General features: G+C 41.2%; 1 protein-coding gene across 2 annotated transcripts; it reads left to right on the forward strand.

The window, feature by feature from the left end:
* On the forward strand, positions 1-23,412 carry LOC147346986 (butyrophilin-like protein 2). Of its 2 annotated transcripts, XM_086370793.1 has the most exons (8): positions 1-580; positions 11,075-11,158; positions 13,146-13,493; positions 15,454-15,735; positions 17,183-17,203; positions 20,669-21,016; positions 22,103-22,384; positions 23,045-23,412. In XM_086370793.1, exons 2-8 carry the CDS (start codon positions 11,080-11,082, stop codon positions 23,245-23,247), a joined length of 1,563 nt encoding a protein of 520 aa, XP_086226919.1. In that variant the 5' UTR covers positions 1-580; positions 11,075-11,079; the 3' UTR covers positions 23,248-23,412. The 2 variants fall into 2 exon arrangements, with proteins under 2 accessions (XP_086226919.1, XP_086226920.1); XM_086370794.1 differs by lacking the exon at positions 23,045-23,412 and having other exon boundaries at positions 22,103-22,389.
* The last annotated feature ends 816 nt before the right edge of the window (positions 23,413-24,228 follow it).

Below are 24,228 nucleotides of genomic sequence, written 5' to 3' on the forward strand. Positions count from 1 at the left end.
GCTCTGTTCCTGGAGAAGGTAGCTCCTATCTCTGGGCCTCGGGCTTCTCATCATTAGAAGAGGGGAAGGATACTTGATACTCAGTCTTGCGTCCAACTTTAAGCCCCGTGGAGACCTGACAATACGCGGGAGTCCTTAACGTGTGGGGAGGTAGTGGGGCTGTTTAGACAGGCGGCCAGCCTGAGGTGCTGTGAGGATCTGCCAAGGCGCCCCAGGCCGGATGTGAGGTGGGGCCTGGCTTTCTGGGAAGAGATGAAAGTGTAAACGTTACCTTTTGGTCTGCAGGTCTGAAGAACTCATACTAAACCCAGTCAAAGTTCACTTGCCACCCGCGTTTCACTTTTCAAAGGATTACAGCTAGGAGGTGAAGATGTGATTCTGACTGCAGTTTCATCTTCAGGGATTTGGCTTTTCCTTCAGTTTGGGGGAGGCGGCTTGACACCTCCTTCACCCACAGCCCAGGGGACCTGGGGGGCCTCCCCCGCTTTGACTGTGCCTCCATTCTTGCTCCAGGCAGCACTTCAGGCTCTGACCTGTCGGTGGAACCTGCTCTGTGGACGAAGGGTACACCGGGGACCAGGTGAGGAGAAACCCCAGCAGCCCCCTGCCTTCACCCTGAGGGAAAGAGGGAGACGTGAGTGGACTGGAGAGTCCCTGGTGAGGGAGGATGAGGACGGGGGAGTTGACTAAGATGAGGAAGCGGGGCGCAGAGACACCTGGCAGGGAAGCTCTGCCGCTTGTTGTAACACCCCTACTGGTATTTCGTACTCACTCCACCCTGTGTTTTTCAAAGTGCTGCCGTAGCGTATTTGAGCCTCACAATATTGCAATGAAGCAGGCTGGATGAAGAAGGGGCTCTAGATTAAGCCTTAGAAAACCAGGATCATATTACTCATTTGTCTTGTCTGAAGCTGTGCTTGGGCCCTGAGCCTTGCTTCCTTGTCTGTCAAGTGGTGATGATACAGCCAGAAAAATCTTTTTTATTTTTATTTTTATTTTTTTTTAAATTTAATTTTATTTTTTAACTTTACAATATTGTATTGGTTTTGCTAAATATCGAAATGAATCTGCCACAGGTATACATGTGTTCCCCACCCTGAACCCTCCTCCCTCCCCATACCATCCCTCTGGGTCGTCCCAGTGCACCAGCCCCAAGCATCCAGTATCGTGCATTGAACCTGGACTGGCGACTCGTTCCATATATGATATTATACATGTTTCAATGCCATTCTCCCAAATCATCCCACCGTCTCCCTCTCCCACAGAGTCCAAAAGACTGTTCTATACATCAGCATCACTTTTGCCAGTACCATACTGTCTTGATAACTGTGGCTTTGTAGTAGAGCCTGAAGTCAGATAGGTTGATTCCTCCAGTTCCATTCTTCTTTCTCAAGATAGCTTTGGCTAGTCAAGGTTTTTTGTATTTCCATACAAATTGTGAAATTATTTGTTCTAGCTCTGTGAAGAATACCCTTGGTAGCTTGATAGGGATTGCATTGAATCTATACATTGTTTGGGTAATATACTCATTTTCACTATATTGATTCTTCCAATCCATGAACATGGTATATTTCTCCATCTTTTAGTGTCCTTTTTGATTTCTTTCACCAGTGTTTTATAGTTTTCTATATATAGGTCTTTAGTTTCTTTAGGTAGATATATTCCTATGTTATTCTTTCCATTGCAATGGTGAATGGAATTGTTTCCTTAATTTCTCTTTCTGTTTTCTCATTATTAGTGTATAGGAATGCAAAGGATTTCTGTGTGTTGATTTTATATCCTGCAACTTTACTATATTCATTGATTAGCTCTGGTAATTTTCTGGTGGAGTCTTTAGGGTTTTCTATGTAGAGGATCATGTGATCTGCAAACAGTGAGAGTTTTACTTCTTTTCCAATTTGGATTCCTTTTATTTCTTTTTCTGCTCTGATTGCTGTGGCCAAAACTTCCAAAACTATGTTGAATAGTAATGGTGAAAGTGGGCACCCTTGTCTTGTTCCTAACTTTAGGGGAAATGCTTTCAATTTTTCCCCATTGAGGATAATGTTTGCTGTGGGTTTGTCATATATAGCTTTTATTATGTTGAGGTATGTTCCCTCTATTCCTGCTCTGGAGAGTTTTTTTTTTTTTTTATCATAAATGGATGTTGAATTTTGTCAAAGGCTTTCTCTGCATCTATTGAGATAATCATATGGTTTTTACTTTTCAATTTGTTAATGTGGTGTATTACATTGATTGATTTGCGGATATTGAAGAATCCTTGCATCCCTGGGATAAAGCCCACTTGGTCATGGTGTATGATCTTTTTAATGTGTTGTTGGATTCTCATTGCTAGAATTTTGTTAAGGATTTTTACATCTATGTTCATCAGTGATACTGGCCTGTAGTTTTCTTTTTTTGTGGCATCTTTGTCAGGTTTTGGTATTAGGGTGATGGTGGCCTCATAGAATGAGTTTGGAAGTTTACCTTCCTCTGCAATTTTCTGGAAGAGTTTGAGTAGGATAGGTGTTAGCTCTTCTCTAAATTTTTGGTAGAATTCAGCTGTGAAGCCGTCTGGACCTGGGCTTTTGTTTGCTGGAAGATTTCTGATTACAGTTTCAATTTCTGTGCTTGTGATGGGTCTGTTAAGATTTTCTATTTCTTCCTGGTCCAGTTTTGGAAAGTTGTACTTTTCTAAGAATTTGTCCATTTCTTCCACGTTGTCCATTTTATTGGCATATAATTTTTGATAGTAGTCTCTTATGATCCTTTGTATTTCTGTGTTGTCTGTTGTGATCTCTCCATTTTCATTTCTAATTTTATGGATTTGATTTTTCTCCCTTTGTTCTTGATGAGTCTGGCTAATGGTTTGTCAATTTTATTTATCCTTTCAAAGAACCAGCTTTTGGCTTTGTTGATTTTTGCTATGGTCTCTTTTGTTCCTTTTGCATTTATTTCTGCCCTAATTTTTAAGATTTCTTTCCTTCTACTAACCCTGGGGTTCTTCATTTCTTCCTTTTCTAGTTACTTTAGGTGTAGAGTTAGGTTATTTATTTGACTTTTTTCTTGTTTCTTGAGGTATGCCTGTATTGCTATGAACTTTCCCCTGAGGACTGCTTTTACAGTGTCCCACAGGTTTTGGGTTGTTGTGTTTTCATTTTCATTCGTTTCTATGCAAATTTTGATTTCTTTTTTAATCTGTGATTTGTTGGTTATTCAGCAGCGTGTTGTTCAGCCTCCATATTTTGGAATTTATAATAGTTTTTCTCCTGTAATTGAGATCTAATCTTACTGCATTGTGGTCAGAAAAGATGCTTGGAATGATTTCATTTTTTTTGAATTTACCAAGGCTAGATTTATGGCCCAGGATGTGATCTGTCCTGGAGAAGGTTCCATGTGCACTTGAGAAAAAGGTGAAATTCATTCTTTTGGGATGAAATGTCCTATAGATATCAATTATGTCTAACTGGTCTATTGTATCATTTAAAGTTTGTGTTTCCTTGTTAATTTTCTGTTTAGTTGATCTATCCATAGGTGTGAGTGGGGTATTAAAGTCTCCCACTATTATTGTGTTATTGTTAATTTCTCCTTTGATACTTGTCGGCATTGTCTTACATATTGCGGTGCTCCCGTGTTGGGTGCATATATATTTATAATTGTTATATCTTCTTCTTGGATTGATCCTTTTATCATTATGTAGTGACCTTCTTTGTCTCTTTTCAGAGCCTTTGTTTTAAAGTCTATTTTATCTGATATGAGTATTGCTACTCCTGCTTTCTTTTGGTCCCTATTTGCATGGAAAATCTTTTTCTAGCCCTTCACTTTCAGTCTGTATGTGTCCCCTGTTTTGAGGTGGGTCTCTTGTAGGCAGCATATGTAGGGGTCTTGTTTTTGTATCCATTCAGCCAGTCTTTGTCTTTTGGTTGGGTCATTCAACTCATTTACATTTAAGGTAATTATTGATAAGTATGATCCCGTTGCCATTTACTTTATTGTTTTGGGTTTGAATTTATACACCGTTTTTGTGTTTCCTGTCTAGAGAATATCCTTTAGTATTTGTTGGAGAGCTGGTTTGTTGGTGCTGAATTCTCTCAGCTTTTGCTTGTCTGTAAAGCTTTTGATTTCTCCTTCATATTTGAATGAGGTCCTTGCTAGGTACAATAATCTGGGCTGTAGGTTATTTTCTTTCATTACTTTAAGTATGTCTTGCCATTCCCTCCTGGCTTGAAGAGTTTCTATTGAAAGATCACCTGTTATCCTTATGGGAATTTGCTTGTGCGTTATTTGTTGTTTTTCCCTTGCTGCTTTTAATATTTGTTCTTTGTGTTTGATCTTTGTTAATTTGATTAATATGTGTCTTGGGGTGTTTTGCCTTGGGTTTATCCTGTTTGGGACTCTCTGGGTTTCTTGGACTTGAGTGATTATTTCCTTCGCCATTTTAGGGAAGTTTTCAACTATTATCTCGTCAAGTATTTTCTCATGGTCTTTCTTTTTGTCTTCTTCTTCTGGAACTCCTATGATTCGAACGTTGTAGTGTTTAATATTGTTCTGGAAGTCTCTGAGATTGTCCTCATTTCTTTTAATTAGTTTTTCTTTTTTCCTCTCTGATTCATTTATTTCTACCATTCTATCTTCTAATTCACTAATCCTATCTTCTGCCTCTGTTATTCTACTATTTTTTGCCTCCGGAGTGTTTTTGATTTCATTTATTGCATTATTCATTATATATTGACTCTTTTTATTTCTTCTAGGTCCTTGTTAAACCTTTCTTGCATCTTCTCAATCCTTGTCTCCAGGCTATTTATCTGTGATTCCATTTTGATTTCAAGATTTTGGGTCAATTTCACTATCATTATTCGGAATTCTTTATCAGGTAGATTCCCTATCTCTTCCTCTTTTGTTTGGTTTGGTGGGCATTTATCCTGTTCTTTACCTGCTGGGTATTCCTCTGTCTCTTCAACTTGTTTAAATTGCTGAGTTTGGGGTGTCCTTTCTGTATTCTGGCAGTTTGTGGAGTTCTCTTTATTGTGGAGTTTGCTTGCTGTGTGTGGGTTTGTACAGGTGGCTTGTCAAGGTTTCTTGGTTAGGGAAGCTTGTGTCGGTGTTCTGGTGGGTGGAGCTGGATTTCTTCTCTTGGGAGTGGAATGAAGTGTCCAGTAATGAGTTATGAGATGTCTATGGTTTTGGGGTGACTTTGGGCAACCTGTATATTGGAGCTCAGGGCTGTGTTCCTGTGTTGCTGGAGAATTTGCTTGGTATGTCTTGCCCTGGAACTTGTTGGCCCTTGTGTGGTGCTTGGTTTCAGTGTAGGTATGGAGGCGTTTGATGAACTCGTGTCAATTAATGGTCCCTGGAGTCAGGAGTTCCCTGGAGTCAGGGTTTGGACTTAAGCCTCCTGCTTCCAGTTATTGGTCTTATTTTTACAGTAGTTTCAAAACTTCTCCTTCTATACAGCACCACTGATAAAACATCTATGTTAAAGATGAAAAGTTTCTCCACCGTGAGGGTCAACCAGAGAAGTTCACAGCGTTACATGGAGAAGAGAAGAGGGAGGAGGGAGTTAGAGGTGACCCAAATGAGATGAGGTGGAATCAATAGAGGAGAGAGTGGGCTAGCCAGTAATCACTTCCTTATGTGCACTCCACAACTGGACCACTCAGAGATGTTCACGGAGTTATACAGAGAAGAGAAGGAGGAGGAAGGAGACAGAGGTGGCCAGGAGGATAAAAGAGGGAAATGAAAAGGAGGGAGACAGATCCAGCCAGTAATCAGTTCCCTAAGTATTTTCCACCATCTGGAACACACAGAAATTCACAGAGTTGGGTAGAGTAGAGAGGGGTTAGGGAGGAGACACAGGCGACCTGGTGGAGAAAAAGGAGAGTCCAAAGGGAGAGAGAGCAGTCAAGCCAGTAATCTCGCTCCCTAGTGAAAAATGGGTACTGAAGATTGGGTTCTTAAAGGTACAAAATTGGTAACAAGTACCTAAAAGCAAAAATTAAAAATCTAGAGTAGAGTTTGGAATTTCAAAAATATAATGTTAAAGAAAAGAAGAAGGAAAAGAAAGAGAGAAAAAAAACAAACAAAAACAAAGTTGCAAAAATTATAAAGAAAATATAGGTACAAAATTGATAACAAATACCAAAAAGCAAAAGTTAAAAATCTAGAGTAGAGTTTGGAATTTCAAAAATACAATTTAAAAAAAAAGAAAGAGAGAAAAACAAACAAACAAAAACAAATAAAGTCGCAAAAATTATAAAGAAAATATAGGTACAAAATTGATAACAAATACCAAAAAGCATAAATTAAAAATCTAGAGTAGAGTTTGGAATTTCAGATATACAATGTTATATAAAAGAAGAAGAGAAAGAAAGAGAGAGGAAAAAAAAGTCACAAAAATTATAAGAAAAATATAGGTACAAAATTGATAACAAATACCAAAAAGCTAAAATTAAAAATCTAAGATTGGAATTTCAAAAATACAATGCTAAAGAAAAGAAGAAAAAATAAAAAACAAGGTCACAAAAATTATAAAAAATATATATATGAAGTTTGCTTTTAAAAAATAGGGTCTTTTTTTTTTTTGCAAAGTAATAGCAGGTTATAAAAGTGAAAATTAAAGGAATAATAGAGGACTTAAAATTTTTTAAAAAATTAAAAAAGAAAGAAAGAAAGAATGATCATAAAAATAGTAAAAATATATCTAGGACTTTCTCTGGTTTTGTTGTGGGTATTGTGGGGTCAGTTCATTTTCGGCTAGTTCCTTCGTCCGACTTATATTTCTCATGATCTATAGGCCCCTTCCTATGTAGTCAGTACTAACCACAGGGTTTTAATCTATTGCCTGTAGCTTCCAAGGCGGTTCCCTCTGTTATAGCTACTTCTGTTTGCTGGTCTCTTCAGTGTCTGTTTTCTGCCCTGACAAAAAGGGGACGGTGGAGGACACTTTTTTTTTTTTTTAAGGCTCACTTGTTCAGTTGCGCTGTGGGGAGGGAGGGACGCTGCAAACAAATAACACTGGCATGTGCTTGCAGTGCCTCAGCCACACTGGGCCTGCCCCCGCTCACAGTGCATGTAGCCTCCCTGCCCGCACTGCTCAGGCTCTAGGTTGCTCCACTGGGAACCATCTGTGGCTGGCCCTGGGCTGCTTGCATCTCCCGGGTCCAAGCTGCTCAGGTTCAGGCACTCGGGTAGTCCTCAGAGGCGCAGACTCTGTTGGACCTGCTTTTTGTGCCCTTCCCAGGTCCCAGCAGCTCAGGTGATGAGGTGTTTGGCGAGCGCAATTGCTGCGACTTATTGCCTCCCCACCGCTTGGTTATCTAGGTGTACAACCGGCGCACCTTCTCAGGTGGATGTTGACCGTCCAGACCCCCAAGAAGTTTTAGTTAGCAAAAAAGCCTGCTTACAGTTTTATAGATAATGTCTCTCTGGGGCTGCGATTGCCCCTTTCCGGTTCTGGGTGCCTGTCACCAGAGGGGGAAGGTCTGCAGCCCGCTATCTCTGTTCAGTCCTTTGTTCCATGTGCGGGCCTGGTGGTGTCTTAGGTTAGGGCTGGCTTTTCGCGTGGTAGATATCCCACAGTCTGCTTTGCTAGCCCAAATTATTTCGCTCAGATAGTGCTCGGGGTATTCAGGCCAGATCCTTACTCTAAGCAATGCAGCCCGCGCCGCGCCTCCCTGTCCAGCCCCCGCTTGCTAGTGGTGTGTGCAGGCGTCTGCGCTGCTTCTCCGCTGGGACAGTTACCGTAGGGCTCGCAATCTGCGGGTTTTAATTGTTTATTTATTTTTCCTCCCTGTTATGTTGCCCTCTGTGCTTCCAAGGCTTGGCACAGATTTGGCAGTGAGATGGTTTCCTGGTGTTTGGAAACTTCTCTCTTTTTAAGACTCCCTTCCTGGGATGGAACTCCATCCCTCCCTCTTTTGTCTCTTTTTTTGTCTTTTATATTTTTTCCTACTTCCTTTTCAAGACTTGGGTTGCTTTTCTGGGTGCCTGATGTCCTCTGCTAGCATTTAGAAGTTGTTTTGTGGAATTTGCTTGGCGTTTAAATGTTATTTTGATGAATTTGTGGGGGAGAAAGTATTCTCCCCGTCCTACTCCTCCACCATCTTAGCTCCTCCTTCACTCCTCTGCCATCTTAGCTCCTCCTTCTGGAAAAATCTTATGAATGATTGTCCCCTTCAGAGCAGAGAAAGGAGAGGTTCAAGGAGTAAAGTAAGATTCTCAAGGTCATGGAGGTAAACACAAAGTCACCTTGTTTCCGAGAAATCTCATGTTACTTTACTTTATAAAAAGTCACTGTATTTAAGTTTGTGTAGATAAATAGGCTTCAAACTTCATGAACTGATTTAATTCATTATTACCAGTTGATTACTATGGTTACATGGCATTTTGAGAATTTAACTTTTGAGGCTTTTTACTGAAAAAAGAAAATCTTCTAACAACCCCTACTGTGTGGCAATTTGTAATTTTGTTTGGCACGAATTTGAACAGTGCATATGTAGATCTTGAAATTTGGAATTGCTATTTACCCATCGCCTAAGTACAAACTACCACTTATCATCTCATCCTAATAGTTGCACTTTATCCAGAAAATGAAATGAAATATGGAATTTTAAGAATTTGATGAAACACATGCATACCCTATCATATCACTTGACAATATCCAAGTTTACCACATTTAATATCAATGGTGGTTTCAGAAGAATCTTGGCTTACATTCAAATGGTAATACAGAGATGTCAAAAGCTTACAATTAAAATGCTTTGATTTAAAGCTTACAATGTAAGTCCAGTTATTCATTTACAAAAAACAAAAAAAAAATGTGTCAAATATTTTCAGCATGCTGATAGCAGATGGTCTATGGCAGCTCTTTTCCTTGCCACTAGGATTTCCTGGTAGCTCAGCTGATGAAGAATCCACCTGCAATGAAGGAGACCCTGGTTGGATTGCTGGGTCAGGAAGATCCCCTGGAGAAGGGATAGGCTACCCACTCCAGTATCCTTAGGCTTCCCTGGTGGTTCAGCTGGTAAAAAATCTGCCTGCAATGTGGGAAACCTTGGTTTGATCTCTGGGTTGGGAAGATCCCTTGGAGAAGAGAAAGGCTACCCACTCCAGTATTCTTGCCTGGAGAATCCCATGGACTGTAAAGAGTTGGACATGACTGAGCAGCTTTCACTCTTTTTTCGTTGACATTTGGGACTGGGTGATTCTGTAGGGGTTTTCCTGTGCATGGTAGGATGTTTAGCAGCAGTGGTGGCTGGTACTCATTATATGTCCCCCTCCCCTTAGGTGTGACAACCAAAAATATCTGCAGACATTGTCGAATGTCTTCCAAGGGCAAACCCTCCTCCCTCCCCACCGAGAACCCTGGCTTAAGGCATTTATTCTCCCTGTTTATACTCTCTCACCAATCTCTTTCTGAGCCTCATTGAAGGTTAATATGCATTTTCACAGCTTTCTTTGAAAGCTTCCTGGTTTGGACAGCCTTTTCCTAGAGTACTTTTGCCAGTTTTCTCTCTGCTTTCCATAAAGAGTCTAAAGGAACATAAACTTACCAACTGATTTGTAGCAAGTGTGGGTCCTTCTTAGTCTGCCTCAGTGAGTGATGGTACTTTGGCATGGACTTTGCAGGTTTTCTTAGCTTTTACTTGCTGGAACAACATGTTTCTGAGAAGGAGTTAAGAAGTCAAGATAGTAATTTCCTTCCAGCTGAGGGGACGTGACTGATCCTTTTCAAGCAGCAAACTACTACTGTTCCATGCTGTCTTCTAACCCTCAGGCTCATTTTCCGAAAATATTTGACCACTCTTTCAGGTATTGTGGTTTTGTGGCTGGGCTTGAATCACATTTTCTGGAGATATTTTAGATGAAAGGGGATTCCCTGAAAGTTCAGGGATAAAGAATCCACCTGCAATGGAGGAGACGCAGAAGACACATGTTCAAATCCCTGGGTTGGGGAGATCCCCTGGAAAAACAAATGGTAACCCACTCCAGTACTTTTGTCTGGAAAATCCCATGGACAGAGGAGCCTGGCAGGCTACAGTCCATGGGGTCACAAAAGAGTTGGATACAACAACAAACAACAACAGTGTATCACTTTAGAACATAAACAGTCATAATACAGAAAACACAATCTCCTGGACCATTTGGTTCATCATCTCCATTTCAGATGAGTGTTGATTTTCCCTCCTGCCCTGTAAAATCGTATTGGTGTTAGTTTTGGCGGACGGGGTGGGGGTGGGGGGAAGCAATAACTTATTGCCCTTGTGCAAGTTCTTATATTTGGTGTGAAGTTTTTCTTTCCATAAGATTCTTAACACAGCTGATGGACTAAAATCTTAGATACCTTTCAGCCTGAGTGTTTCATTTTCCAAAACTAAATCTAGCATTTTAATCTTGGTAGTTTTAAAATATTTTAACTGTGTGGAAGTATTTTTATGTTGTTGGTTACAATGGGCATGTTGAGTTTGCCCATCTCTACCAATTAGGCTTTTTCTTTTATTCACTTCTATGTGTCTTCAGTATGATACAGAAAGATGATACTGAAAGGTTGTTGAAGGTCATTTCCTTGGTCATCTTCTTCTGTATCACCGTTTCCACTATTATTTTCTTTACTTTACAAGGCATCCCCTTGCCCCTGTGTTCTCCTGGTGAGAGTCCTGCTTATGATGCCTTCTTGCTCTTTCCTTTACACCCAGGAGACTGTAGAGATGAAGGACTTTGCAGGACAAACTGAAAGGGGAGGGGTGAGAAAAAGTAATTGAATGCTCTCTAATTCTGCATGCTCAGAATAGATGGACCTAAGGAGACTTTTTGTAATCAAAGCATCGTTGTCCCTTTAGCCCCAAAGATCTTTTCATTTCAATCAGAAGTCTACCTTAAGTGCCCCAAATAGCATAAAGTACAACAGTGTAAGTAAGAGGTTGGAAATGATGGATAAAAGCAGAGAAAGGGAGCCAAGCCCATTTCATCATTTGATTGTGGAAGATGTTGATGTTGCTTCCCTGTTACGTCTCCATAACCACTAGAAACCACAGAAGCGCTTGTGTATTACAGCCACACTTAGGTACAGTTGTATTTTCTCTTGTGTTTACCCCAGGGAGGATGGTGGAGCTTCCTGGATACAGCCTGTCTGGTGTGTTTGCCTCCTTCTTCTTTATGCTTCTTAGCATGAAGCAATCAGGTAGGATGCTCTTCTTCCCTTTACCATATATTCCAGCGTCTCAGAGGTCCAGTCTGGGTGATGACTTCCAAATTCAAAAGAGCTAGTATAATATTAAGAGTGGGGATCCAGGGGTCAAAGCCCTTGTGTTCCACAAAGACCTCTTTCTCCTCCAGCTGTGTTATGTTTGGAAAGTTACTTGAATACCTTCTGCCTTAGTTTTCTCATCCTTAAGATAAGAATAACAACCTAACTGTATCTCATAGGCTCACATGGGCTTTAAGATTAAATGAGGCTGTACATGAAAAACACTTGAATCAGCACCTGGAACATGGTGAGTCATTCATTCTCCTGCTTCTATTCAGGATAACTCTTGCAGGGCAAGAAAGGGGGCTGCTTCTTACCATAAATTAAACAGTGTGAAAATACATGGAAATAAACTTGAAGGAGAGTTTCATGAAATGGGCTTGGAAATCTCGGTAGCTGAATTTTCTTGGTTGAAATATTGTAACTTGAAAACAGATTGTGAAAAGTCAAAGTCAGTGGGTAGCATCAGAACCCCCAATAAAATGCAGGATGACAAGGTGGGAAAAAATCATGGCACAGGACATCAGAATCACTTTTCACTTTCATGATTGGAGAAGGAAATGGCAACCCACTCCAGTGTTCTTGCCTGGAGAATCCCAGGGACAGAGGAGCCTGTTGGGCTGCTGTCTATGGGGTCGCACAGAGTCGGACACGACTGATGCGACTTAGCAGCAGCAGCAGACAGAGGCTGCCAGGAGCTATATGATGTGGTGAGGCTGCCCTCCTCTCTAGTGATGCACTTTCCTAAGCTGTAAAATTCACCCAGATGGCACAACTTGCATTCTAGTGTTATGTTCAGATTTCATCAACACAGAATACCAGCAGATATCCACCTGTGTTCCATAGTGAGCACCATCAACTTGATGCTGAACAACAACTCAACAAGATGAAGTTCCTTCTTAGGAGTTTTGGATCTGCACAGAGAAAGTGCAACTGGCCCTGGAATATTTTAGGATGAGAAAAAAACATAATATACATGACATGAAATTAGGAAGTATAGGAACATGCAGAATTATGAAACATCTCTTCAATTTGTAGATAACAAAGAAGTCAAACATGACTTAAAATTTTATCAAAAGGCTCGAACTCTTTATACTAATCACTGCCTTAAATCTGCCAAAAATATCCTTGCAAAAGCTGCATTTTACATAGCCCTAGTAATTGGAATCTTGCCTATTTCAGAGAAAAACAAAACAAAACAAATCCAGTTCATTACTTAGGACAAGACAAGAACAATTCTGAAAAGCCTAAAAATCTATTGAATAAATCTATTACCTAAAATTTAGGAAAAGTGATTACAATGTCAGTCACTGAAGTGAAATTGTTATTGTTCAGTCACTAAGTCATGTCTGACTCTTTACATCCTCCTGAACTGCAACATGCCAGGCTTCCCTGTCCTCCACTATCTCCCTGAGTTTGCTCAAACTCATGTCCATTGAGTCAGTGATACCATCCAACTGTCTCATCCTCTGTGAAATTACTAACTATAAAATAAATCACTGTAAAATATAAAATAAGCCACTAACTAATAAAGTTTTCAACTAGAAAATCAGTTTACACTTTAACTTATTTGAGAATAAAAGCAGTGTAGAGGTGGTAATTGTTAATCTTAAAGATGAAGAAATTGAGATTGCAAATCAATTTCTCGAGAACAATGGGTTTCTCTCCAAATCACACATCTGGTAAGTGATTGATTCAGCACTCATACTCAGGTTTTTTAATTACATGCTATTTTCAGTACACAAGATTGTCTCTGTAACCACCAAACATACATATCATAATGGCTGGATTTCTTTAAAACATTGAAAATAAAACCTCCCCTCCTCCAGGTGCCTCTGTTTTGATACAGGAGACATCCCAAAGCAATCGTATTGCTCCTTCAGGTGACATCTCCCGATTCCTCTGTGTCACTCTTTTGTAGATGACTTCAGAGTGACGGGTTCTGCCCATCCTATCCTGGCCATGGTCGGGGAAGATGCCCTCCTCACTTGTCAACTCCTTCCCAAGAGGACTGCAATGCACATGGAGGTGAGGTGGTACCGCTCGGAGCCTAGCACTCCTGTGTTTTTGTATCGGGATGGAGATGAAGTAACGGAGATACAGATGGAGGAGTACAGAGGCCGGGTAGAGTGGATAGAAGACGGCATCACTGAGGGAAGCGTGTCTCTGAAGATTCACAGCCTCCAGCCATCTGATCATGGGCAGTACTGGTGTCGTGTCAAAGATGACAACTACCTTGCAGAAACAAGCCTGCTACTCCAAGTAGCCAGTGAGTATCTGGGGAAAGACACAGGCTCTCAGAAGGCGAGGTATATTAACTTGCATTAAGCTCATTTCCAGTTGAACAATTCTCTTTTAATCATGGAGGCAATTGCTGATGTCCAGTCTTCTGAGTCTTTTGGAGGCAAGTGGTTCTGTAGGCTTTAAAGTGAGCTCAGTTATAAACAATTTCCCCAAGTTTAACTTAGACAATTTTGGCTATTCTTGAGGATTATTTAAAATTGATGACACGTAGTCATTAGCAATTTTGCTGAGGCAAGAATTCATGCCATACGGGTTAGTGTGCAAAGGCAAGTCAGCTGCTGTGTGAGCGAGTCTAGTTGACAAGCCCTGCATCTCTGTTCTCTGCTACTGCTGCTAAGTCGCTTCAGTCGTGTCCGACTCTGTGCTCAGCCTCAAATACACAGTCACTGAGATGTGAACTCACTGTCTGAGTAACGCTGCCTTCAGTTAAAAAGCTAATGATGAGACAGCAGAGGTTAAGAACATTGTGCTTTTATGGAGATTATGGATACTAGTGTTCAGTGAAATTGGGGCTCACAGACGGTTTGGAGACATACCCATTGTGAGTGGCAAGGACCTGCATGATGCTTTTGTGTTAGCAAAGCAGGAAGGGGTTGGAAGAAATAAATCGCACTGAAGAAAGGATCACTCTGTGGAAAAACAAATATCTGAAAGTAATGGATCATTTGGCTCCCTGGCAGGAGTAACTACTTCATGTGCTAAAGAGAAAATTGCTGTTGTCGTTTAGTTACTAAGTCGTGTCTGACTCTTTTGTGACCCCGTGGACTGTAGCCTGCCGGGTTCCTCTATCCATGGGATTTCCCAGACAAGAATACTGGAGTGGGTTGCCATTTCCTTCTCCAGGGGATCTTCCCAGCCTAGGGATTGAACCCACATCTCCTGTATTGGCAGGCAGATTTACCTTTACCACTGAGCCGCCAGGGAAGCCCAGAAGAAAAAATTAGGCAAATCCATTTACCTTATCAGGAAAATTGTTCTAAGGAGAATTTAACCTCTCTAACTGATGCTGCTCTCTTCTTTGCTCCCCTACGAGGTTGATCTCCAACACCTTCTTTTTCTCAACACCTATGTGTGATTATTACTGTTATTAAGTTCAAGTTGACTCAAGATAGATGAAAAGAATCCACAAACTTCTGAGATATGGAGTGGGGAGGGCCCGTACCAAGGCATTTCACTTTCAGGTACATCTGAAAAGAAGCTATGCATTTTCTAAGGCTCTGGGTGAAGAAAATGGGTCTCTGTTCTGAATAAGTGGTAGAAACAAAATTGTCATCTATGGAAAATAGAATCCCCTTTGTTTGGGTTTGAGAGTTGTGTTGAATAGAGAAAGAACTTCATGATTATATAAAACTTGGATTCTCAAAAACATTTCCCATGGAACGGAATGCTTAGATACAGAAAGTCCTCATGAGACTTCCCATTTTGCATACCCCAGGTTATCTGTTTTCTCCCCCACCAACAAAAGGAATGGGAAGAATATTCTCTCTGGAGAAGAGTTCTCACTTTACAGTAAATATTCTATTTAAATTGGAGTCAAGATATCATCCAACATGTCCAAGTGCCTGACATAATAATATTAAGATGAAAAAGGCAAAGTCTGTCTCACAAGGGAGTTCATGAGTAAATTGTAACAAATCTTAGTTTGCAGTGCTAGAGACAGAAGCAAAATGTCATTATGTAACTCTTATTTTCCTGTCTGAGTCTGAATGAAAATACTGCTCATATGCTAGAATTTAAAGATCCAGACTAAGGTATAAAGTGTATGTGAGTTCCAGTTTGAATGGGAGGAGGACTTTGGGCCACCTTTTGCTCAGCAGAGCCTTGAAGTTCTGCTCTCTCCCTATGAGCAAGGTCACTGGACTCCCAGCTCTGTGATTTGTGCCTCCATGGGCTCAGGGACTCAGGGCTGTGTCTTTCTACCGCAGGTCTGGGGTCTGACCCTTACATCCACATGGACGGATCTGTGGAAAGTGGACTCCAGCTTGTGTGCACTGCAAAGGGCTGGTTCCCGGAACCTCAGGTTTCCTGGCAAGACATCAAGGGAGAAAAGTTGCTGACTTTCTCTAATTATAACTTCCAAGATGAAGATGGCTTGTTTTATGTAGAAAGCACTCTTGTGGTCAGGGATGCCTCTACAGAAGCTGTGTCCTGCTTCATCCACAACCCCTCACTCACCGAGGAGAAGGGCTCAGACGTCTCCATCCCAGGTCAGTGCTCTGCATCTAGGATCAAGATGCTCCCATTAGTAGGAAAGGTTGAAGGGACTGTTCTGTAGCACCTAATATTTTTTAGTCAAGAAGAATATCTAATATTTAGTAATATGCATTGTGTGTGTGTTAGTTGCTCAGTCATGTCTGACTCTTTGCAACCCCATGGACTGTAGCCCTCCAAGCTCCTCTGTCCATGGAATTCTCCAGACAAGAATACTGGAGTGGGTTGCCATTTTCCTTCTTCAGGAGATCTTCCTGACCCCGAGTCTCCTGCATTGCAGGTGGATTCTTTACCATCTGAGCCACCAGGGAAGCACCAATATGCATTAAAAACTATAAAACATTTATGGCTGGAGATATACATACGCTATATAGCTATATTGTTAATGGCATTCCATTTATTTTTGGATTCTGCCTTTTCTTCTTTATTAATTTTCTTTTCTCACAAGTATGTGTTACACTGTGAAGGAAATACAACTATTCATTCAACTGAAATGTTTTCTTGTGCTGTATTTTTGCCAGTTACATCTAGGAACTTATCATCTAAAGATAATCAGAGATGGAGACAACTATTTACACAGTAATGCATCTTTATTATAGCCTCATTTATAAATAGCAGCAAAAATAGCAGCCAGAAACCCAATACAACAGTGGAGTGTTAAGTGTCTTATGTTACTATACATTATAGCATTGATGAAAAACAGTATTTAAAAGATTATTGGCTTTAAATAACTTAAAATTGCACTAAGACTTTTGGGACACCCTCTACATTTAGATATAAAGATGTAAGTACATAGCTATTTACATAAATGGTTATAGGGAAAAAGTTAAATGTTATATGTTGCTGTTAAAAGGAGTCAAATATATATACATATGTATATATAATTACAAAGCATATATTAATATACCTCTCAGTTTGTAATTATGGGTGATAATTGTCTTTGTCCACATATGATAAAGGTATAAAAATACACTTTTCATATATATGAAATGGAGAGGGAGTATCTAGGGGAAGGCACAGGACAGCTAGTGTGAGTTTCTAGTGTGAGTAAGCAGTGCCATCGTGATAACTGGCCTCACCCACCAGCTGCACCCTCTCACCCTGCTATGATTTCTGCACCTGCTCTTTGTCCCAAGGGGCCTGCATTTATTAAAAATAATATTATTGTTTCAATACAATAGTTAAACATGTTAAAGATAAGCAGAAACAAGCAGAACCATGGGGTGGTAGAATTGAGAACATTCTTGTGCAGAGAAAGGGAAAAATAGCTGGACCACCAGGCGAAAAAAAAATGTCATTATTTTTCTACATTTTATTTCTTTCTTATGAATCAACTGTTTTGAGAAAATGTAGACCTTGCGTTTTTTGGGAGGGGGAGGAAATATTTTCTCTCCTTTCTCTTAGAACAAATTCCTTGATATGTTATTCTCATTCTTTTTCCAGAAAAACTCCAAACAGAGATGGGTAAGCAGAGATGGTTGGTGTGCATGAGTGTACACGAGCCTCTGCCCTCCCTCCACCCCTGAGGAAGGCGATGCTCCCTGGACAAAGCACACACAGCGAAGGCGACACCTCGTGACCCAGATGAGAACCTGGGGCATGGTCTTCCCAAGTCTCACCTTAGTACTGGGGGGACCAGCAAAGAGCAGTCTCACGCAGGCACCTTTACACTGCGTAACCTGCCACCTTCCATGTCCGTGGGGACCCCCGTGAGCCCCAGACGGATGCCTAAAATGGGTGCAGACGGAAGCTCTGCCCCACTGGGCGGGAGGAGGGGGAGTGTGTAGGGGACGGCACGGGACCGCTGGTGTGAGTTTCTGGCGTGAGTAAGCAGTGCTGTCGTGATACTGGAGGTCCTCACCCCCCCACGCCTGCACCCTCTCGCCCTGCTATGGTTTCTGCACCTGCTCTTCACCCCTGGGGGCCTGACCTCATCACTGTTGGGAGGAAGCTGTGACTTTCCTGGATGCAGCCTGGGACCCTGTGCTCCAGGTGGTCATTTTCCTCTTTTTCTTTACTTACTAGGTGGACTGCAGGTATTTTATGGTACCTAAGATAAGTGGTTTAAACAATAACCAATGGATTTTTAAGCCTCTTTCAGTTTCTCCTTTGATGTCTTGTATCTTCCCCCCTCTCCTCCTTTCTGTGACTTCTTCTCTGAGCCCATAAAAACCAGTCTGCTACCCACCTGCTCATTTTCTCCTTCCGTTGATACCCTGCTCTCCTTTAAGTCACCTGGTACAGGAATATGTGTGAAGGTGTGTGTGGGTGCCTGTGTGCACGTTAGGTTTCAGCCCATATAGGAGTTTTCAAGGAAAATTAAGGTGGAGAGCACACTCCAGTCTCTGCCAGAGTCTAGTGTGATACTTTGGACCCCTTTGGGCCATAAAGATAAAGAGGAGGACCTTGGAACAGTCAATGGTAACTCTGTAGACTGAGGAGATAAGATAACTCTGTAGACTGTGCCCTGATAAGCCTTACCCTCCAACTGAAATCCCTTCCCTCCTGGGGCGGACAGAAAGCTTGACTGGCAAAGCTTGTCAGTTACAGCTCAGAAAACCGAGCCAGTGTTGGGCAGGCTGGCCTACATGTCTGTCCCTTAGGAAGATCCTCTTATTTCTCTGAGTTATTTGAATCAAAATGACATGCTCCTTGGAGACCCAGCACACAAAGTACAGTCTGATGTCCTGTTGTTTCTAAGTGGTGCATGCCTTCTGGGACCAAAGGTAAATAAGATGAAAGGACCAGAACTTCCCTTGGCTCTGCCCTCAGGAGCCTTGAGGATGAGCTGGTAATAGAGAGGAGATCAGGGAGTTCAAAGCTGCCACTGTGTTGTTAGAGCTTGTGACTTAGAGCTCAGAGGCTGCTGGCAAACCAAGATTTCTATAGAAGTCCTGAAACTGAAATCCTAGTTCCTGCTCTGGAAAATGTTATTGGTTATAAAAATAATAACTAATTTTTTGAAATGATAATCACATGCCCAGCATGATGCTAAATGATTTTGGGGAGTTATTTTCTTTTTTTCCAATAATTTAAAAGGTGAATAGATTTATCATCATTTTACAGTTGGGGAATAATCAATTTTAGCTCTTAATTATCAATCTCTGGTAGGGCAATCTAGTTTGAGATTTAATATGTACCACAGCCTGGATTTCTATTATAAATTATCTTTTTGTTGTTTAGTTGCTAAGTAGTGTCCAACTATTTGGAGAAGGAAATGGCAACCCACTCCAGTATTCTTGCCTGGAGAATCCCATAGACAGATGAGCCTGGCAGGCTACAGTCCATGGGGTCGCAAGAGTCGGACACGACTTAGTGCACTGTCTCTCACTGTCTCTCACAGCCCATGGATAGGAGAAAAGAAAAAAAACCTCATATAGATAACAGAGATGAGGAAATAGTCTGCTTTATTACCCTAAGACACATGGATGGAGAAATAGCAGCAAACTCCTAGCTCTTTTTTATCCTGACTCCTACATTTGTGTTTAGATTTTAACAGGTACATATAAAGTAGAAATAATATGTTTTAAGTAAAATTGCAAAACAAAGCAAACAGCATGCTGGAAATAACTGGGAGACAAATTTTATCAAGAATAGAACAGAATAATCTGAAAATTAGAATTATGTTTCTAGAGAAGTACCTAGAAGATTACCTATGAAATACATAATGAGGACATTTTGCCTTTGATCTCCGATTCCTCACACAAACAAGTGACACATTTATGCCTGGATTTCTATTATAAATTATCTTTTTGTTGTTTAGTCGCTAAGTAGTGTCCAACTCTTTGCAGCCCCATGGACTGTGGCCCACCAGACTCCTCTGTCCATGGGATTTTCCAGGCAAGAATACTGGGCAAGATTCTAGGCAAAAATAGCATTATAAGATCATTATAACATTTTTCAAGATCACCTGAGAACACTGACTAGTGTGTGTTTAGAGGTTCACATATGTGGGACCTTGAGGCACTGAAATATGATGACTGGATCTGACTTATAAGGTATTATAAAACAAGCTAGAGGCATTTCTTCATACTTCATTACTAAAAAGCCACCTCATTTTCATTTCGTTGCCATTATCAAGGTCTATAATGGGATTGGCTCCAATAACCTCAGGTCGTGAATCTCTTGCCTCACTCACACTGCATTGCTATCATTGTAATCCTTTATATATGGATTATTTTTTTTGAAAGTGAAAGTTGCTCAGTCACGTCCGACTCTTTGTAACCTCATGGACTATACAGTCCATGGAATTCTCTACGCCAGAATACTGGAGTGGGTAGCCATTCTCTTCTTCAGTGGATCTTCCCAACCCAGGGATCAAACCCAGGTCTTGCAAATTGCAGGTGAATTGTTTACCAGCTGAGCCACAAGGGATGTCCAAGAATACTGGAGTGGGTAGCCTATTCCTTCTCCAGGGGATCTTCCTAACCCAGGAATTGAACTGGGGTCTCCTCCACTGCAGGAGGATTCTTTACCAACTGAGCTATCAGGGAAGGTTTAACTCCAGGCAAACCTTTTTATTTTGATAGTGACATATATGTCTTGTAGTATAAGAAACTGAAGCACACACAGATTAAGAAGTAGTTTAAGGTCATGCAAATTTGAAATGATAAAATGTTAATTTGATTTTAATTGCAATATTATTTTCTTATGGGTCTATAAACTAAATGAGATTATAGGAAAGGGCTGCAGGTGTGGGTTTAATAAGTGATAATCTTCAGATGCAACCAGGGGTGGTTCTGCCTTGCACAGGGGCAACTTCTATCCTGATTCCACCAAATCTCCACCTCTGTAAAGAATACCTTTGAACCTCAGGCCCCCCTCCGCTGGATGTCCCGAGTCCTAAACACTATTTGAGATGTTCTTGCAGATGACACTATTTGCTCCAGTTTGAATCTTCCATTGTGCTTTGTCTGCTGTATTTAACAGCTTCCTTAAAAGTGATTGGACCTTCCCAGCCCATCCTTGTTAGAGTGGGAGAAGACATACAGTTAACCTGCTCCCTGGCCCCAAAGACTGATGCACAGAGCATGGAGGTGCGGTGGGTCCGATCCCACCGTCATCCTGCTGTTTACGTCTATACGGATGGGGCCCGTGTGGCTGGAGAGCAGATGGCAGAGTATCGGGGGAGGACTGCGCTGCTGAGTGATGCTATCAGTGAGGGGAGGCTGACCCTGCAGATAAATGACGCCAGGACTTCAGATGATGGGAAGTATCAGTGCCTTTTTGAAAAAGACGGGGTCTACCAAGAGGCCGATTTGGATCTGAAGATCATAGGTAAGGATTTTAGACAGATGTTCTGAATTCAATGTCTGTTCCTACTGCTTTTAACTTGCTGGGTCCTGGAAAATTTCTCTGGCACCTGAAATTTTCTTAATGTCCATTCACTCACCAAATGTACAGTAAATTCTCCCACATGCTGGAGCTATCTTAGATATATAACGTCCACAAACTCAAATGGACCAGACCTAATTCTTTGTGTGTAGAATTTGTATCCTTCCCAGGATCTCCATAAAGTGGCCATACCTCTAGTGAAATGTGAGATTCTTATTCCATAATGACACAGGACTCATTATTTCAGTGTGTTACTAAAATATTGGGAAAGATGTAGTTATTAGGAAATATGGTAATTTGAAGGTTAAACTGTTGGGTTGGCCAAAAGCTTGCTCAAGTTTTTCCATCATGTCTTAAAAATAAACTTTTTGGCCAACCCAACAGATCTACCATATAGGAAAAAAATAAAAATGTCGACAGTATTGGCAGGGACCGAGGAGGGACAAGATCACCCCCTGCATCATGATTTCCCTCTGTCTATGTTTGTGGGTGAAAACTGATTTTTCTAAGGTTGGCAACTGCTATGAGGACATTGCCTAACTCACAGATAATCTGTTTCTCCCACAGGTGGTGTATCCAAATTAATAAATATGTTTAGAAAACTTCCATGGGAGCACAAGTTAACAAGTTTAATGAACTTCATAATTTTCTACCATTGGAAACATGTATTTATAAGATTTTGTTCTTTGAGAATATTCTCTTATCTGTTTTTCTGGCCATGTTGATTCATGACCTTATCAGAGTTAATTTTTGGGGTATAGAAGAATAAAAATTGGATTTGAAATTTATTGCATCCTTTAATCTGTCCCAGAATGATTTTAGGAATACAAAACATAAAAATATGCAAACAAAAGGAAACAAAGGCTCCAGCTAGTCTCATTCCTAAGTGGCGTATAAACTTCGCTTACCCCTGTAAGCTTCGCTTTCTGCTCCAAGCCTCTGAACCCCTCTCTCCCCTTGCAGTGAAATCACTGACTATGTAACCACTTGCAGAGGCTCTCAGTTGCCTTCCTTGATCTTTATTCCCAGGTCTGGGTTCTTCCCCTCAAATCTCCATGGAGGGACCAAAGGATGGAGAAGTAAAGCTAAAGTGCACTTCAGAAGGCTGGTTCCCACAGCCCCAAGTGCAATGGAGGGACATGGAAGGAAACACAATACCATCATCTTCCCAGGACCTAACTCAAGGCAGCCAGGGGCTATTTCAAGTGGAGGCATTTCTACTGGTCACAAACAGCTCTATTGTGAATGTGACCTGCTCCATCAGCAGCCCCCTTCTCGGCGAGGAGAAAAAGACAACTTTTTATGCTTCAGGTTAGTGATTCCATGTGCTCCTCTCAGCTTTGTGAATTAAATACGAAGACCAACCAAGACTTACTCATTTTACTGCTTTTCTATTTTTTTTGCTTTTCTGATGAAGTCTATTGCTATCTCTTGCAAAGCTGGTCTTCAAGACATCTATAGATTCTACTCTTTTAAGTTTCTCCCTGAAATCCCCCTCTAAAGCCATAAGGTTATATGGTTATATCATCAGCTACTAAATTCCAAGAATTGACTGTATCATCACTGTATCTTTTTCAACGCAAAAACATTGACATCACTTCCCCCTGCCCCTCATGACAGGTTTTCTTCCAGATTAGAAATTAATTTTCCATAGCACCATTTTCATGGCTGCAGATTCGGTAAATTTATCTTTTTGCCACCTTTGCTGTTCCAGTGTTTGTGGTGATGATAGAGTTGGAAAAGAGAAAGGGGAGAAATGTGTGTGTTTCTGAGAGGGGCTAATGGGAAAGCTAGCATGAACCTCTAGTCTCTCCTCGGCTTGTGCAGAGCAGGGAGCAACAGACCAACTTTCTTCTGGACAGGACCAATTCTCATCCTCCTGTGCAGCCTAGGAGCCGCTCAGATGAGAAGAAAAATCCTGAAATTCTCCCAGTTTCAGGATTTAATGTGATTCTGGGGTTTCCTTTTCAGAGTCAAGGATGATTTATTCATGGAACATACTGCTGATTTGGGGATTGCTTCTTCTTCTTCTTGTTGGAGTTGTAGGCTTGATCTGGAGGGAAAACTGCAGAAAAGGTGAGTTAGGAGAACAGAAACAGTGTGGAACAGGCTTTGCAGTGGGAACCTTTTCAGCAGACACTGAAGCAGAAAGGCATCCAGTGGATATTCAGTAATTAATGAAACATGAGAGTCCATGGCTTACATGCATGTAATTGAGGATCAGTGTTGAATGAGATCAATTTACAGTAATAACAGAAGCAAAAGGAATAAAAGATAATAATTTAATCTCCCAGTGCACATTCCCAGGTGATCTAGTGGAGGGAGAGGAAGAAAAAAAATGGCATAGACATCCTTGCTCTGAAGCTGAGACTTAACTGGATTCTGTCAGCATGAACTGATTTCACTGAGATCATTAAAATACGATGATTTACTTATCAGTTTTCCTTGCTCTGAAGGAAGGGCTTCTCATATACTGGTGATTTTGTGAGCCCTAGAAAGTTCTTCCACTTTAACTTTCTTAAGTCATAGTATCTTTTTTCCCTGTTTGGATGTTAATATCATGAAATTAATATTTTAAAGTATTCCTATGTTGCTTATTATCAGAATGGATTTTCTTTCTCTGTAGTGAATAAGACATTGGATTCAAAAACAGCTCACCCAGAACGAATCCTTTCTGAGGGAAACAAGCTTGTGACCTACAGAGAGTCACGCAGCCAGATGTCCTGCAACAATTTGATGGCCTCCTTCGCAAGCTGGGACGGGAGGGGCTTGTCTCAGGAGGGTGGTACTGAGAGGCGGAGGTTAGGGATAGGACAGGATAGGCCTTGAGTGTTGCCAAGGACAGCATTCTGAAGAAGTTGTCTCTGTATTATCTGAGAATGAGTTGGGATAAGGGGTTGCTATGGAAATGAGTACTGGGCCATTTCCTCTCCTCTAGGCCTCCACTGCCTGAAGATGTCTCTAGGGCGTTAGAATCTCCCTTGACTACACCTCTGGAGGCCTCTCCTTTGATAACTTGAACAAGTGCCCTATTTATGGTGCGTGAGTGCTCAGTTGTAAATTTTAGCACTGTGCCACCTAGGAAGCCTTATCTATACTTTCCCCCAATATTCTTATCTGAAATTCTGCACCCCCTTCTTTCTTTGGTCTCCTAG

Source organism: Bos grunniens, chromosome 23 (genome assembly GCF_055505025.1).
Source record: "Bos grunniens cultivar Pamir isolate PY7600 chromosome 23, Bosgru_T2T1.0, whole genome shotgun sequence".
NCBI classification, from domain to species: Eukaryota; Metazoa; Chordata; class Mammalia; order Artiodactyla; family Bovidae; genus Bos; species Bos grunniens.

Coding starts and splice junctions, on each gene's coding strand:
- LOC147346986 (XM_086370793.1), top strand. CDS start 11,080: ATGGTGGAGCTTCCTGGATACAGCCTGTCTGGTGTGTTTGCCTCCTTC. Junction 11,159..13,145: donor TCTTAGCATGAAGCAATCAG/GTAGGATGCTCT, acceptor ACTCTTTTGTAG/ATGACTTCAGAGTGACGGGT. Junction 22,385..23,044: donor GACAACTTTTTATGCTTCAG/GTTAGTGATTCC, acceptor TTTCCTTTTCAG/AGTCAAGGATGATTTATTCA.